Source organism: Acomys minous (genome assembly GCF_964271855.1).
Source record: "Acomys minous genome assembly, chromosome: 19".
Taxonomy (NCBI): domain Eukaryota; kingdom Metazoa; phylum Chordata; class Mammalia; order Rodentia; family Muridae; genus Acomys; species Acomys minous.
In genome coordinates this window covers 38,724,348-38,741,904 of record NC_140499.1, presented here as the reverse complement: position 1 = coordinate 38,741,904, position 17,557 = coordinate 38,724,348, and the positions used below count along the sequence as shown (strand labels likewise).

Below are 17,557 nucleotides of genomic sequence, written 5' to 3'. Positions count from 1 at the left end.
GAGAGACACAGGACTGGCCATGAATTAGTGTCCAGAGTAGTAAGGGAAGCACAAGAGATTAGAAATGCTGTCTACTGCTGTTTGCAGCTGTGTGGTGATTTAAATTATGACTCAGTTAGAAGATTATTACCTTAGTTATACTTATTCATATTCTTTACAGTACCTCTCTGAACTGTACTAAAATATGTAGAGAAAGAATATTCTTATTTATCTGTAAAGTCATTTTGGTCTGTGCACGATTGGAAGGTACCAAAGACGTGTTTTATATGTATCACAAGTTTGAAGGCCATCCATGTAGATAATTTTTAAAATTTTGGATTCTGTAGCTTTTAAAATAGTAAACTGCTTAAATTAACACTAAATTATTCAGTTGTGTCCTTATATTTCCCTGGTTTCTTCAGGATACTTTTCTAGCTGTCCTCATTTGAGTTGGAGCAGAAGTCACTCCGATGTATGCCCCTTATCTCTTTTGCATCATAGCACCTAAACTAAACTGGACTCTAAGGACTCTGCGTTTCACCCACTTGTCTTTTCATAACTGCTTAACCACGGGTGATTTTCTTTATTTCTGGCATAATATTTCCAAGATGTAGATTAATTTGTTTGTTAGCCTTTGCTGACATTAGAATTTAGTTTTTGTGTTGAAGGTACTTAAAACATGCTTGGGGCAATTGGGGTTTAAGAAAATGAATAGTGGCCTGTATGTTTTACAGCTAACTACAGTAGCTTTTGATGGAATGTTTTGCTGGCCCACTGGAAGAACAAACTTTTTCCTTTCAGAGTGCTTTGGATAAGCAAGAAGAATTAACACCTCTTGGCGTCCATTTAGCCCGATTGCCTGTTGAGCCACATATTGGAAAAATGATTCTTTTTGGAGCTTTGTTCTGTTGCTTAGATCCAGTACTCACTATTGCTGCCAGTCTCAGCTTTAAAGATCCCTTTGTCATCCCACTGGTAAGAAAGCTAGAAAAACGGCTAGGTATTTTTGGTGGTAAAAGTATTTACTGCTTACATCTTATGTTTCATTAGATTTTCAATAAATCTGAAAAATTTGAGCTGTAGCTGTTATTCTTTAGGGAAAAGAAAAGATTGCAGATGCGAGAAGAAAGGAATTGGCAAAGCAAACTAGAAGTGATCACCTGACAGTTGTGAATGCATTTGAGGTAAGAAAAAAACCTTATTCTGCTTTATAGAAGAATACATGAGTCGAGGCCAGCCTGGTCTACAAAGCAAGTCCAGGAGAACCAAGGCTACCCAGAGTAACCTTGTCTTAAAAAACACAACAAACAAACAAAACTTTTAAATGACTGTGTCTCAAGAATATGTTTCTAAGAATGTTTAAAATTTGATAAACATTTTATAAAAATTAACTTTTTGTCTTATACAAAATTCATCTTTATCTTTGAGAAAAGACTTATATAAAAAGTAGGGCTGAAACAGATGACCACTTTATCTTGTTTTTCATATATGATGTTGCTTTTTGTCTTTGTCTTACCTTCATGATAGTCTGTCCATTACAGTCAGTGATATGGCCTTTTAATCGACTATCAGGATCGTGTACACGTGGGCGTATATATGGATGTGTATGCATATAAACACAACTTCAGTTCATATGGCTGACCATGTACTGGGACTTTCACTGGGGAGGCCTGTTTCTCACATTTTCAGCATTCCTTAGTTGCCTGTAGTTCTCTGTCTAGGCTTGAGGCCCCATGAGAGTTTACCCTTCCATGTTAGTCTATGGGTATCCTCCATGTTCACTTCTTATTTAGTCAGCTTTATTGATGAGACTTTATGGGCATAGCTTCTCTAAAATATCTAGATGAAATGTCTCGGCAAACTTCCTGTTCTTATGGCTCTTAGAAATCTTTCTTGTCCTTCTGCCATTGTCTCTGGACCTTAGGTGCCGGTATTGTGTTGTAGATTCATCACTTGGGATTGGGCATCACACAATCTTCTGCTTTCTGCCTTTTGATTGGTTGTAGGTTTTTATGGTCTCTTTTACAAATAGACATTTCTTTGATGAGAGCTATACTTTTCTGTGGGTATAAGGGTAAATATTTAGAACACATTTGGGAATTCTTGCTGGAAAGGTGGTTGTAGGTTCTCTGCCAGGATCTGTGGGGTCACTGGTTAGGTTTCCCTCTTGTTGATCAGGCATTGAGTCCAGTTAGAGAGCATTGGTTACCACCGAGGTGTGCATGCCACTGGTGCAACTTTAGAGATACTGTGCTGTGCTGTTCATTGTTTTAGTTCATAGGCATCATAGCTGGGTAGAATTGTTGGTTGCTTCTCTCCCATGGAAACTTGCATAGCACTTTGTGGTACCTTGACAGCTAGCCCTCCAAGAGGAGACTTTCAGGTCAGAACCAGGCGGGATCGATCTTCAGGGCTCTGTGTCCAAAGTAAGTACATGGTTTACTTTAGTAATAAGCTTAGCTTCAACTACCAGAGGCAACAAGGTCTACAGCTGTAGCGTGTTCTGGAAGACTCCCAGACACCTTCAACCAACAACTCACGGGCACTTCTGATGGCCCGTGTTAGGGGTTTTGTTAGACTATGGCTCTTGAGGAAACGTTGTTTTCCTAAATGAGAAATTTTATTTAAACTGGACACTGTATACTGGTTTATATATTATATGTAATGTTAGGTAGATAATAACAGGATTCTTTATGACCTGACTGTTACTACTACTATTATTTTGCCCTCCTTTTCTGTGAATACTCTTCCAGTTAACTACAACATGCGCGCATACACGTTTTTAAGTTGTAATTTTTAATATTTATGGTCTCACTTGTCAGTTGTTGGCCTGAATTCCTGAACACATAATGTCCTGTCCAGAGTTCTTCCCTCCACCTACATTCTGTAGGCACTGCCCCTGTTTTCCAACAGTTTTAGTGTTTTAGGTTTCACAATTAGGTCTTTGATCCATTTAGAGTTAGTTTTTGTCCAAGATGATAGATAGATTCAAGTATAATTTTCTTCTGCATATGGACATCTAGTTTTCTCAGCACCATTTGTTGAAAATGCTTTCTTTTCTCCAGCTTATGCTTTTGGCATCTCTGTCAAATATTATATGGCTGAAATTATATGTACTCATTTTAGGGCCTTTGATTTTGTACTTTTGGTTTACATGTCTGGTTTTGGATCGGCACTATATTTTCTTTTTTACTATGGCTATGTAATATATCTGTAAGATCTGGAATTTTAATTCCTTTAGCGTTGTTCTTTTTTGCTTAGGATTGTTTCAGCTATCCAGGGTGTTTTGTGGTTCCACATGAATTTTAGGATATGTTTTTCTATTTATGTTAAGTGAGATAGGTATTTGGTTGAGATTACATTGAATTTATGGAGATTTTTTTTTGGTAGAATGGTAAATTTTACAGTGTAAATTCTACCAATTCATGATCGCAAAATGTCTTTCCACTTCTCTAGTGTCTTTCTCTTTCTTCAGAGATTTAAAGTTTTCATTGTAGAGATTCTTCGCCTCCTTGGGTACGTTTATTTCTAGGTGTTTTATTTTCTTGGATGCTGTTTTGATTAGAAATGTGTCTTTCTCTTTCTCTGAATGTTTGTTGCTGGTGTATAGAAAGTTATTGAAAAGTTACTGGTTTTTTGCCTATTGATTCTTTATCCTCCCACATTGCAGAACTTGATGGTTGTTTCCAGAAGCTTCCTGGTTTAAATTTTTTAAACACTTATGCATAATATATCATTCCAAGTAGGGATGTTTTGACTTACTTCTCTATACGTATCCCTTTAATTTCCTTCTCTTTGTTTTTTGCTGTACCTAGTGGTTCAAACACAATATAGAAAAAGAGTGGGTAGTGAGGCTAATAGGCCCTGTCTCGTTCCTGATTTTAGTGGGATTGCTTAAAGTCCCCATTTAGGATGATATTGGCTGTGGGTTTCTCATATATAGCTGTTATGTTGAAAGATATTTCCTCTAGTCCTACATTTGCTAGGACTTTAATCATGAAGGAAGGCATGTTTAAGATTTTGCTAAAAGTTCTTTCTGCATCTGTTGAGATGACCGTGTGGTTATTTTGTTTTTGTCATTAAGTCTTTTTTTGTAGTCTCTAATATTTATTGACTTGTGTATGTTGAATCATCCCTCTATTTCAAGGAAAAAAGCAGCTTGGTCATGTAGTATAGACTTTTTAATGTATGTTTGTATTCTGTTTGCAAATATTTATTGAGGTTTTTTGAGACTATGTTCATAAAGAATATTGACCTGTAGTTCTTGTGTTCCCTACCCCCCTCCTCCCTCCCTCTCTATTTCTCTCTTGTTAAGTCTTTTCTTGATTTGGATATTAGAATAAAACTGGCTTCATGAAGGAGTTTAGGAGTGCTTGTTGTATTTCTATATTTTGAATAGTTTAAGGAAGCTATAGATTTTCTTTAGAAGTGTAATAGAATTCTTCTGTGAATCCATCTGGGCCTGGACTTTTTTAGTTGGAAGGCTTTTTAAAGTAGTCACTTAAAGCTACAGTTTTCTCTTATAGGACTGCTTTTTATATATCCAGAAGTTTTTATGGTATGTGTTTTTATTTTCATTTAATTCTAGGAAATTTTTTATTGTTCTTTGACCCATTCATCATTCAGTAATGACTTCTTTAACCTTCATGAGTGTATGTACTTGTTAGAGATTTGTTTACAGTTGATTTTTAAATTTTATTACATTGTGCTCAGATAGGATACATGGAATTTTTTCGGTTTTAAGTTTGTTAACATTTGTTTTGTGTCTAGGATGTGGTTTGCTTTAGAGAAACGTGCATATGCTGCTGAGTAGAAGGTGCATTTCTGGTGTTTGGCGGAATACTCCTTCTGTTCAGTCTACTTGACATGTAGTGTTATTTAATTCTGATGCTTCTCTGCTTAGTTTTTTGGGGGGAATTTTTGTTGTTGTTGTTTTTGTTTTTTCTCGTCCAAATGACCTGTTTATCAGGGAAAGTGGGGTATTGAAGTCACCTGCTGTGTTAGTCTGTGACTTTACTCCAGTACTGTAGTGTAGTAGCTGAAGTTATTACTGATAGGAGTGTGCAGATTGCAGTCATCGTGTTGTTGGCTTTTGATGGTGCTGTGCTCTTGGTAGACTTGGTGCTTCAGTAATTTCTCTTGGCTGTGCTTATTCCTCTCCTCAACCCAACACATTGGTTCCTGTATTTTCTTTAGGTTTGGTCTATGCAATATAATTTTTTTCTTAGGCTGTGTATGTAGTGGAAAGTTTTCCCTCCTTCACAAACTATAGTGATGAGTTTTGCTGGGCATATTAGTCTACATTTGCTGTCTTAATCTTTTAGAACTGTATTGCTCCAAGCTCATCTGACTTTGAAAGTTTTCACCAAGAAAACAGCTGATTTCTTGATGTGTTTTCCTTTATATGTGACTTGCATTTTTCTCTGGCTACTTTTCAGTACACGTTCTTTGTCTGTACACTTAGTGTTTAGCTGATATGCTGTAGGGACGTTCTTTGCCAGTTTTGTCTATTTGATGTTCTGTATGCTTGCTGGATCTGTGTGGGTGTGTCTTTCCTTAGTTTGGGTAAATATTCTTTTATGATATTGCTAACAATCTGGCCTTTGCAGCTGACCTGGGTTTCTTTTCCCTCATCCTTTCCTATAATTACAAAGTTTGATCTTTTTATGGTGTCATAAATTTCCTCCATGTTCTTTTCTTGTGCTTTAATTTTATTTTCATATTTCTTGTTTATTTGATCTGCATCATCTACTTTATCTTCTAGCCCTGCACTCTATTTTCTTCTTGATTCATTCTACTTGTAATGCTTCCCTTTGAGTTTTCTGGTTATGTTATTGGGCTTTCAATTCTGTCTTCTTCAGCGTTTCTATCTCATTGTTGAATACTGTTTTTAATTCCTGGATTGTCTTTGTCATTTCCATCAGCCTTATATTTGTGTTTTCTTGGGCATCATAAGTACATTCTCTTTATGTTCATCGAGATCTTTCCCTGTGTCTTTCAGCTCCCTGAATTCTTTGATGGTATTTGTGATTGTTCTTTTAAATTCTGTATCCTGGTGTTCATCTAGGTAATTCTCATAGGCAAACAGTTCTATCAGGCAAGTAGATTTGAGGGGCAAGATACTGCTTTGATCTTTCATATTTGTATTTTTCATGATGAGATATAGGCATGTGGACTTCTTTTGTTAGTGATATGTCTGATACGGCAGAGCATGTTGAGGCAGAAAACAGGATGTGAAGGCTAGGTTGGCCCTAAATGTTGGATATGGGTTAGTTGGAATGAAGTTGGGTTGACAAAAATAGGACTGGTGTGGAATACAGGATGTGTCCCAGTTAATGCCTGGAGTTTTGGTGCATATCTGGGTGTCAGAGAGGGTTTATAAAAGGGAGTGGGCAGACTCACAGACTAGACCCTGGCACAAGATACGGGGGTCTGTAGGTTGGTGGTGGGTAGTTAACTGTGTGTCTAGGACATACTCATCAGTATGTCCTGGCTGGAGCCTGGAGGTTTGATGCCACAACAAGAGTGGTGGCCAAACTAGGCCAGGGCACTAGGTGAGCCACCTGTGCTCCATCTAAGGCTTTGAGGAGGAATGGAGGGTGTATGCAGCCAGATCCCCGTGAAGGATATTCAGGGCAGCTTAGGTAGAACTCACTTAATCTACTTGCGCTGTTTAATTTTCTTAGGTTTTATTTTTATTGGGGGAGTGTGTTTTTGGTACACATGTCACAGTCAGGACAGCTCATGACTGTTCTGTTTCCCCTTTCACAATATGGGAGTCGAGGGATCTAACTGATGTTGTCACGGTTGGATTCAAGGACTTGCCTGCTTCTCCTCTCTCTTAGTCTAGTTAAGAAAGCCGGAAAGACTGTAAAGACACAATATGTCAGTAGAAGTGCTAGGGTATTAGGATCTTCAGAGCTTCAGGGTTTTGTCATGAATTTCAAAGTTCCTGGACATTCTTATAGAGAACATGGCACATCAGTAGAGAAACAAACTGTTAGTAAAGTAAAAATGGAAAGTGCTAAGTAGTCTTTGGTGTGGAAAACTGTGAGTGAGTTTCTTTATTGCTTTGTCCAATAGGGCTGGGAAGAAGCTAAGCGACGTGGTTTCAGATATGAAAAAGACTACTGCTGGGAATATTTTCTGTCCTCAAACACACTGCAGGTAATGCTGAGAAATATGTACTAGTCACATATACCAGACTGGTCTAGATGCATCTGTTTTGTCCAGTTTCATCTGTAGTAAAGTTAACTGTATACAAAGAGTATATGTGTATCAAGAAACTAACATTCTAATAAAAAATGCCCATTCATCAGCAGAATGAAAAGTGGTGGGAAAACTCAGAAAGATACTACAGTCAAAAAATACAAAGCATATTTCAATAGAAGATCCCTTAACAACTGTGTCATAGTAGTGTGTTGGTGAAAAGATTATACATTCAGTAAAATAAAGAAAAGAAAGGCAATAAGAGTGAATTTTTAAAAGGGGTAATTTTACTGCTAGGCTAAGCATCCAACTTGAAGAGCAAAGAGCACAACAAAACAGATATTCCTGGAAGGCAGATTATTGGCATAAAGGAAAGCTTTAGTAGTTAGGATATGGATACGGCTGAAAAACATAAAATTAAAGTGATAAATAAAAAGTTGAAGGACAAAGCTAACCCATCAGTGCAGTACGTACCACTGCATAGGAATCCTGAAGAGTGGAGACTTACTCAGACTTATCAAATACCATTCCCTGAAGCGGATATGGCAATAGGGCTAAGTCCAAGTTGTCTGTGCAAGTAACATACAGTTGAGACGTAAGTCAAGTATAAAGACAAAGGATGAGCATTCAAGAAAACACTCAAGAAATATGCTGTTCTCTGGGTTTGTGAAAACAGTCACTGACAAGGAACAGTGAAGATTTCTGGGTGGAGCTTGCTTGTTGCATGATTGACAGTGCACACTGAAATTGTTTGGATGCAAAAGGAGCATGAAGTAGCGATGGAAACGACACTGTGAGGGCATCATGTAGAGGTGGTTCCCCTACAATTACAATGACCAGGAGGAAGTTGCTGTCAGATTCATAAAGAAGAATTACACAAGAAAAGTTAAACCTTTTGTAACGAAAAACACTTGCATGTAGCCATTTTTATGTATTGCAGTCTCTTTGTTGAACTTGAAGGAATTCCTTAAAAAATATTTCTGTGGTTGTGAGAATATATTCATCTCAACCATTCATTGTCATGCCGGCGGAATTTAGTTTAAATTAAAGTTAATTAAATTTTATAAAAATTCTTGCTTTTGAGACAGAGTCTTGGCTGCAGCCCAGCCTGGCCTGAAGCTCTCTCGTTCTTCTATCTCAGCCTCTGAGTTGCTTGGATTACAGACTTGTACCACAATGCCTAGCTTTAAAAAAAGCTTCTATAATCTTAAAAGCTGATCCTAAGGTAGGAGTGGTACCACATGCCTTTAATCCTGTCACTCAGGAGGTGAAGACAAGAAGAGTATCAAGGATTCAGGGCCAGCCTTGGCTACATAGTGTGAGAAGCCAGCCTAGGCTGTGTGAGACTCTGCTTCAAAAACCTAAGAAACAAAAGCAAGAAACAACAAATAGGGTCTCATTCTGAAGTAATGCTTCTTTCTGATCTTCTGTTGGTGTATGTGCGTGCGTAGTCACTGTCTGCAATACTGATGACTGTGAAGATAATGGAGGTGGGTGGGGGACCATTTTTCTTCTGCTATACTGAGCCATCCATCATTTCTGTCTGTCTTACAGTTTCTCTTCAGGAAAATGCTCCTGTGCCAGTGTTAACAGTAGTTAATCTTGGTAATTTTTAATGATTTGTTGTTGTTGTTCCTGCTTCTTTTAAAAAGCAGAATAAAGGACAATTCCAAAACTCATGTGTCTTGCAAAATGGATGTGTCTTTAAACATGATTGGTGGTTTTCTTTATTTTTTTCCTCTCTAATATCATGCAGGGTTTTTGCCCCCACCAAATATTAATTTAGGCTTGTAAAATATGTATCTTAAAATGCTTATTCCTGTTATTAGAGTACAGAAGCAACCACGTAGAAAATATAGTTGTATTTAGTAAAATTTATTATCAGAAACTTGTTTTTGTGACTTACCAGTTCCCTCCTTAAATGATAAAGTTAAAAAACTGAGCTAGAGACAGAGCTCAGCAGTAAAATGCTCTTGCTGCAGAGGACCCAAGTGGCTTCCCCAGTGCATGCAGCTGGTGCCTCTTAACTGCCTATAACTCCAGCTGTGGGTGATCTGAACCCTTCAGGTCTCCATAGGCACCTGGCCTCACATGGACTATACACACACGAATAATTAAAATAAATCTTGTATTAAATATATCACATTATTATAGCAGTGTTTTTGTAAAGCAGGAGAAGCTTAAAGCTAACTGAGGTGAGTGGCGGAAAGGCCCAGTGCATGGAGGGTTCTAGCTGCTACTGTCCTTGCTCTCCAGATGCTGCATAACATGAAGGGACAGTTTGCGGAGCATCTTCTCGGAGCTGGATTTGTAAGCAGTAGAAGTCCCAAAGATCCAAAAGCGAATATAAATTCAGGTAAAGCAGAACAGAACAAACCGTGTAAATCACTTGGTTAATGGTTCATTGCTTCAGTGTTTTACTTTTTTCCCCTTCTGCTTTCCCTCTCCCAATAGATAATGAAAAGATAATTAAAGCTGTCATCTGTGCTGGCTTATATCCCAAAGTTGCTAAAATCCGACTGAATTTGGGTAAAAAAAGGAAAATGTAAGCATTGAAGATTGTTAAGAACTACTTGCAGCTTTGGAACCCTCAACTAGAAATGTATTCTCACTCCTGTTGGCTGGTTTCTTTGCATGTTTGCTGATTTAGATGCAGAGGAGTTGTTAAGCCTGGGGATCTGTCCCTCACAACACAGATTCAGCCACTTACCTGATCACAAGTTAGTAAAACAGGGAACTTCTGTAAACATTAAAAGTAGGCAGAGCGGTGTGAGAAGCAGTGCCTGAGGAGAGATCAGCTAGAATATTGTGCTGTTTTATGAGTGTGTGTGTGTGTGTGTGTGTGTGTAATTTATATATTTCCTTTCCTTGTAAAAAAAAGGGGGGGGGAGGGTGATGGTTTTTAAGTGGCTATTTGAATGAAACTATAATTTTAGTCTTTGGAGAAGTGAAATGTACATCCACACAGCCTTGGTAGCAGTTGGAGATGACAGTGAGGACTAGTTCCGCCTCATAGTTTGCTCTGGCGAGGGCACTGAAAGAAGCCAAAGGATTGAATCGTTGCCATCCTTTGGAAGGTGTTCAGGAGTTATTGGCTCAGCTCAGTCCATCGATACATTCAGATTTTAAATTGAGTGTATAAGGAATTATTACAAGTGCTTTTTAACAGCCATGTAGCAAATACCATAGGTGTCTAGAAGCAGTAGGGACTACGGTTTAAAACTGTAGTAACATGTCAGATATTAGGATTAAAGTGAATGAAAATGCTGGGTATCTTGTGATTATAAAAATGGAAAATACAGACTGCCAAGCATTAAGTTAATATTCTAAGGCTGTGATTCTCAAATTGGGGTGACCCCCACCACTACCACCAAAGAACATTTAACTAGGAGCTGGAGATATTTATCCAAACCATAACTAGAAGAGATCTTTTTATGTTTTTTAGACCAGGCATACTGTTAGGCATTCTGTAATGTGCACATAGCTCCCCAGACTAGGTTAAGTTACAGGTCTAAGCAGATGGATTTTAATGTGGCTGAATTAATCTATTTTGTAAATTATTTCAGTTGGTTTGGTTTGTTTGTTTGTTTATTTGATTTGATTTGTTTTGTTTTGAAGCAAGGGTTTGCATCATAGTCTCTGCTGGCCTCCAACTCATGCTGCTCCTCACACAGGCCACAAGTTTCTTACATAAGTCTTTCCTGGGGCACAGTGATGCCCAGTTACTTGTGTGTTGTCTGCTTTCCTGCTTCACTAGCAGAGCTGGGTAGTTGAGGCAGACTGTAAGGCCACCAAATCTTAATACCCATCTGGCTCTATATAGAAAATTTCTAACTCCTGATTTGCATAATGACACAGGCTAGGTTGACTAAGAAAAAGTGATTTATGTTTTTATTCTGAATGAATCATAAGTATGGTTTATGATTTTGATATATTATGAGTTCATAGAACTTTAAAAACTCTGGAGAAGGGATTACACAATATCAAATGCAGCATATTACCATTACTATCGTTTAAAATTAAACCATGATATGTCATCTGTATGATAGTGGTAAGCAAATTGACTTAGAAAATGGCTGTCAATGAAAAAGATCCCTGGGACCTATGAGATGGTTTAGTAGGCAGATACTGTTACCAAGTCTGACAGTGTGAGTCCCACCTTCCAGCTCCTGGAAACCAGCATGATGAAGGGGGCAGAGAATGGTCCTGGTTCTTCCCTCGTCTTCACATGTGCACTCCTGTCCTACAGGACAGGATAAACACTGTAGTAACAAGAAAGCAGCCCTCTAAGCTGTCAGAGTACATTAAACGGCCAAGATATGTTTATTCCAAATATATCAATTTTGAAATTGAGAACTTGAGTGAGTGAAAAGCATTTAAAAACATTTTAAAGGGACTGAAGAGATGGCTCAGCAGTGAAGAGCACTGGCTGCTCTTCTGTAGGACCTAGGTTCTGTTTCCAGTACCCACATGGCCACTCACACTGTCTTACATAACTCCAGCCATAGATAATCCGTTGCTGTCTTCTGTGGGCACTAAGAACACTTGTGCCTCATATATATATACACACAGGCAAAACACTCATACTCCTCAAATAAATCTAAAAGAAATTTTTAAAATCAATTTTCGCAAAAGTCTCTTCAAGAAAAATTTTTTTTAATTTTTGTGTTCTTCTGGGAACCCAGGTAACCAGTGGAAGGGTTTAGTTGATTATTTCAGTCACTGTATAAATTGAAGGTAGTGGTCATTTTGGTGATGATCATAGTGAAATGTAGGCTTGTCTCTCAGTGTAAGCTCCATCCTAATCATTTCACGTGCTTTCTTTATCCTCCATTGTGTACTGTATACACCACTAAAGAATAGCCTATCACCTGCCTGCTGTGTAATTACTAATCTGTGGATTCACTCTTACAAGGCAGCAAACTTATAATTTGCTCATGTACTTACACTTGTCCTTAACAAAATGCTACTTTCCTCAAAAACAGATTTTTAAATGTATACATTGCAGACACAGTGGAACTCATATGTGGTCTGTTCTTTTTAAGGATTGCTACCTTTGTTTGATTTTTTACTAAGCTGCCTAATAATTTTTGAAGTAATGAAGGAAAAATTCTTTTTAAAGGGTGAAAGTTCACACAAAGTCTGATGGTCTGGTTTCTATTCATCCTAAGTCTGTCAATGTGGAGCAGACGGACTTTCGTTATAACTGGCTTATCTATCACCTGAAGATGAGAACAAGCAGTGTAAGTGAACATTTAACGTAACTGTACATCTGAATGTCAGTCTGGTAGTTTTATAGTTTCACACTTTAAAACATACACTTCTTCTCTGACATCAATTACAGCTTTTATCTCTAAAGGACATAGTGTGCTTTATTTTCATGAAGTACATCAGCTACTTGTGTTATGTGGTTTTCTTTGAGAGGCTGCTTTCAAGATTTGCTGTCAGGGGTTTGTACTGTGTACAGATTTGTTGGCATGTCATTGTGTCTGTCTACTTAATAGGTTAGGTAGTGGTCTGAATAGTAAGTGAGATTCTTTTTTTTGTATGGTGGATATACAAATAAAAATCATTTTATTTTTATTTGTGTTTGTTTGTTAGTTTTGACATTTAGGAAATGTTCAAGGCAAGTCATACTTTTGAACAAAAGTATAACAGCTCTAGGACTTGGGAATGGTTCACTTAAAATGTCATTTCTTTAAATGTAACCTTCAAAATCACATTTGCAAGTCAGTAGCTATTTTAGAAAGATGCTGGTGAATGCTGGGATATTGAATTATGTGGTAGTGATCCTATCCAACCTCCTCATGACTCTCTCACATTAATTCTCTTTACAGATATACCTGTACGACTGTACTGAAGTTTCACCATATTGCCTCTTGTTCTTTGGGGGAGATATTTCCATCCAGAAAGATAATGATCAGGAAATTATTGCTGTTGATGAATGGATTGTGTTTCAGTCTCCAGAAAGAATTGCCCATCTTGTCAAGGTGACTGATGTTACTGGTTTCTGTAAGTTTGCTTGCAAGTGACTATGTGGTCTTGTGGATGACCAGATGGCTCAGCATGTGAAGCAGTTTGCTGTCAAGCTGGAAGACCCGGTGACCTGCGTTGTCCTTGGAACACACATGGTAGAACCACTTAAGAAAGCGGTTCTCTGACCACACACACAAACACACACACTCACACACAGACACACACACACACACACACACACACACACATCATGGCCCCCTCCAAGATAATTTTTTTAAATGTTTCTTGCACTATTGCAAGAGAGCCAGTAGTGTAGACTGATTTTAGTTTTCCAAATTATTTTTGATGTGGTAATTCATTCTTCCAGTGATTTTAAAGTTTGAATCTTTTTACCCTTCTTTATAAAAGCTTATGAAAATCTTGTCACCACTAAAGTCACATTTGTCTTTGCTGTTGTTTAAAAGCCATCTTCCCTCATGAGCATATCTGCTTCCTTCAACCTTAGGGGCTGAGAAGGGAGCTGGATATCCTTCTGCAGGAGAAGATCGAGTGCCCTCATCCGGTGGACTGGAACGACACTAAGTCCAGAGACTGTGCGGTGCTGTCAGCTATTCTGGACTTGATCAGAACACAAGAAAAGGCTACTCCAAGGAACTTGCCACCACGGTCACAGGAGGGATATTACAGCTGACAGCTTTCTGTGGTCTAAAGCCTATCCATGTTTCTTTCTCCCTTCCCTGCCCTCCCTCTCTCTTATGCTCTCTCTCTCTCCTTTTTTTTTTTTTTTTTTTTAAAGTTTTTGGCGGAGTACCAAGCCCTGGGTTATGACTCACTTGTGTGTAAGCTAGAAACTTTCAGTGGATAGTAAAGAGTTAATGTGCATGACTAAACCGTGTCATCTAGCTGGGAGCACACTGGGAAAATCAGTGTGCTCTCTGACCATACACTCTGCTGTAGATATGACCACACTTGGGGGAGAATTCTTCTTCCATGTATTAAGTTGTAACACTGAGAAATTTCTTTTATGCCATTATGCAATTAATTTTCTGTCCATAATGACTGTCTAGAGACAGTAAAAATAGAATGTTTGGCCAAAAAGCAGTGTGAAGTAAGAATTTGAATTCAACCACATTTTTTTTTAAAATGAACCTCTATTACAAGTAAATTTGTTGTACTAAAGCCCAGTATTTAATAAAATGTACAATGTGTAAATCTCAGCTAACTTCTTGGTTTGGTTTCTAGAGTTCTACTTATGGCTTGGCTTACTTGGTTATTTTTGTTTGTTTTTGTTTTTTAACTTTTAAATATGTTTTTACACTCTCCCCCTGCCCCGTGTAGCATAATGTAGCAACTGAGCACATGTCTGCTGTGGTGGCGGAGGTCCTTTCTCAGCTCAGCCTCCTTTCCTTGTCTGAAAGGCAGGTAGAGATTGTGAGGATTAAACATAGTAGTACGTGTGAAGGGCCACAGACTGGTGTCTGATGCATATAATCCTCACACTATCTTTGTTACTGTTTTGCCATAAAATATTTTTTAGCATTTACATTTTACCATTTTATTTTTTGTACAAGGAAGGATCCTGCAAATGGTTGAGCCAAGGGCCTCACACGTGTTCGACCAGTTCTGTGTTACTGAGCCACATCCCCAGTCCTGTCATACCCAGTTTTTGTGCTTTTTTACACTCCTAATGGAGTGTGGCAAAACAAGGTTGTTTTCAGGCTTGTTAAAGCTCTTTTCACTTGTTTTGCCCTTCTTGTTTTCTTTTTCAAGTCCCTACCTCCAGCTTAAAGATGTTGGTTTCCTCCAACCCAAGAGTCAGTTGTCATTCTGAGATAATCAAGTATGGTCCTAGCTCCCTAGTAAGTAGTGAGATGACCAGGACATTCTGCTGCCATGGATTTGCTGAGCACACTGGTTCAGGCACCGCTCCCATGGCTGAGTGCATGTCACCTGGCGTTGTGTGCAAATATTTGAATGTACTGTGATCTCAATTTATTCTTTTGGATTGTCTCACCAAAATTATGTCTCTCCCTGAACTCTTGTCATAGTGCTATCTCAATACTAGAGCCTATTAGTTTTGCCCCTCAAGTCAAGGTGTGTTTACAGGCAAGTATTTAGTATCCACAAGGAGAAGATGTTTTAGAATGCTTTACAGATGAGCAGTTCACAAAAATAAGTGCAGTATTGCCACCGCCTGTTCATGTCTCTGCCACAGCTAAGCAGGATACAGGGTGAACTGCGGGTCTCTGAAGGTTCTGCTGCTTGTATACTGACTAGGACAGCTAACTGGAAAATGCATTCCAAGCCTCAAGATGACTAATCTGTAGTGGTCTCAAGAAGAAAAGCCTGTTTGTCTTAACCATCACTTTGCACACACAGAGAGAATAAGTTGGAAAAACCACTGAAAGAGAGACGTATGAGGAGAAATGAAATATATGCCACTGCATAATGCTTTAAGAGCACTAAGTACATACATACGTACCTTCCTAATTAATTGACCTGGGAAAAAAGCTCTAGTAATTTTAAGTCAAGTAATTGCAAACTATATTTGGCTGCATTTGTAAAACAGTCTACTTTAAAATTGTTATTTCAGTATCCGTGCACCCAGACTAAGTGAATGTTGGCTTATTTCCTTCCATTCTCAGCACTGAACTTGTATTTATTCTTAAGTAACTATAATTATGTTGTATGTTTATATACTTGTAATCTTATTTGTTAAACAGCATTTTTATCCCGATTTTTTTAAAAAGCATCTTCACTGGAGAACATTGGAAAGTAAATCATGTTACCATTGTTAATTTTGGATATATTTCCATACCTTTTCAAAGCTTTATGGTATTATATATATATATAGCTGGCCAATTTAAGAGGATGATTTCAATGTACTTTGTCTATGGTATGAAATCATGTGGCTAATACCACCACAGTTCTGATGTAGAACATTCCTATTAACCTAAGATTTTTCTCTTATTGCTTTTACAGACAAAATTGCCATTCCCCCACTTGTACTCTCTGGCACACAGCGATGAGCTTTTCAGCAATAGTTTGTCTTTCTAGTATTTCTAGTAATAGATTCACACAGTCTACATGTCCAGCCTCCTTCACTTAATATAAAGCATCGAGATAACTCAAACAGTTACTGTACATATTAGTAATTTTTATTGTTTAGAATTTTCTTTTGTGGTTATATCATTGTATCCAGTTACAACTTGTTGGACATTTCACATATTTTAAATATTTTTGCTGTTAATGAATAAAGCTGCTCTAAATGTGTATATAGTTGTCATGTGGTTCCGGTTTCACTTTTTGTGTAAATATCCAGGATTAAGATTGTTCCACCAGATGGTAAAGTGTGCCCTTTTAAAACGACTTTTATTTTTTTTCATGTGTATATGTGTCTATGTAAGCTTATATGCACCACATGTGTGCAAGTATCCATGGAGGTGAAAAGACGGTGTTAGATCCCCTGGAGCTAATGTTACAGGCATTTATGAGTTGCCATGTCGATGCTGTGAACTGAGCTCCAGCCTTCTGTAAGAGCTCTTGATCCTTACTCAGAAAACTGGAGTCTTCTTTCCAGCCTCCTGATAAAGTATGTCTTTAAGAAAGTACCAAACTTTTCTCAAGGGACTTTGCTTGCCCAGTGTCTGGTTAGTACTTGATAGTTTCATTGATTGTTAGTTTGATTTTTAACACATAGTTCAGTTTTGTTGTTGGTTTTTTTTTTTTTTTTTGTCTTACTTTTTGCTTCTATGACTAGTACTGAGCATCTTTCCATGTGCTTAGTTGCTGCTCTGCTTAGTCATATAAATTTGATTGTTTACCTCATGCCAATGATGGGCTGAATAGTATTCCTGTCTAGGAAGATTATTCATTTTAGATAGGTGTGCTGTTCATGCTTGTTTCTTGACCCTTAAAATGGTCAATTGTCCTTCTTTTCATATGGAAAGCCAGTGCCAGGAGAAAATGGCACCAACCGTGAGGTAAAGGATAAAGTTGAGAACACCATGAAAGCAACTGCTTTGGAGGCATTGTGAATGGGTCCAGCCAGTCCTGCTGAGTGAAGGAACATCATTTAAATTATGATTTTCCTTTAGTTCTTAAATTTGACACATGACAGGAAGTAAGTCAGTTTCTAGACAGAATGAGTACATCTTTCTGAAACCAAAGGCAGCATGGGTAGGTGAGAATCATTCTCTAGAGGTTTAATGCAGTAGAGGTTTTGTTTTGTTTTGTTTTTGTTTTTTCTGGCATTCTTCCTGTATTGCTGACCAGTGAAGAATTTGAGGGACTCACCCATTTTTAGGAGAGGCAAGGAGGAGGAAGATTTGCAGTAATATGCAGTAATATTTATGACCTAGAACTATTGAAAGTCTTATAAAAATGGTACATC

General features: G+C 37.9%; 1 protein-coding gene across 1 annotated transcript in view; it reads left to right on the top strand.

Moving 5' to 3' along the window:
* The window catches only part of DHX36 (DEAH-box helicase 36), a 41,204-nt gene extending 24,765 nt beyond the window's left edge, over positions 1 to 16,439 (top strand). Inside the window, exons 18-25 of the mRNA XM_084769118.1 lie at positions 781 to 954; positions 1,077 to 1,163; positions 7,063 to 7,146; positions 9,445 to 9,544; positions 9,643 to 9,733; positions 12,311 to 12,431; positions 13,026 to 13,178; positions 13,670 to 16,439. Coding sequence (XP_084625244.1) covers positions 781 to 954; positions 1,077 to 1,163; positions 7,063 to 7,146; positions 9,445 to 9,544; positions 9,643 to 9,733; positions 12,311 to 12,431; positions 13,026 to 13,178; positions 13,670 to 13,855 — 996 coding nt within the window. The 3' untranslated portion in view covers positions 13,856 to 16,439. The remainder of the gene's footprint in view (positions 1 to 780; positions 955 to 1,076; positions 1,164 to 7,062; positions 7,147 to 9,444; positions 9,545 to 9,642; positions 9,734 to 12,310; positions 12,432 to 13,025; positions 13,179 to 13,669) is intronic.
* The last annotated feature ends 1,118 nt before the right edge of the window (positions 16,440 to 17,557 follow it).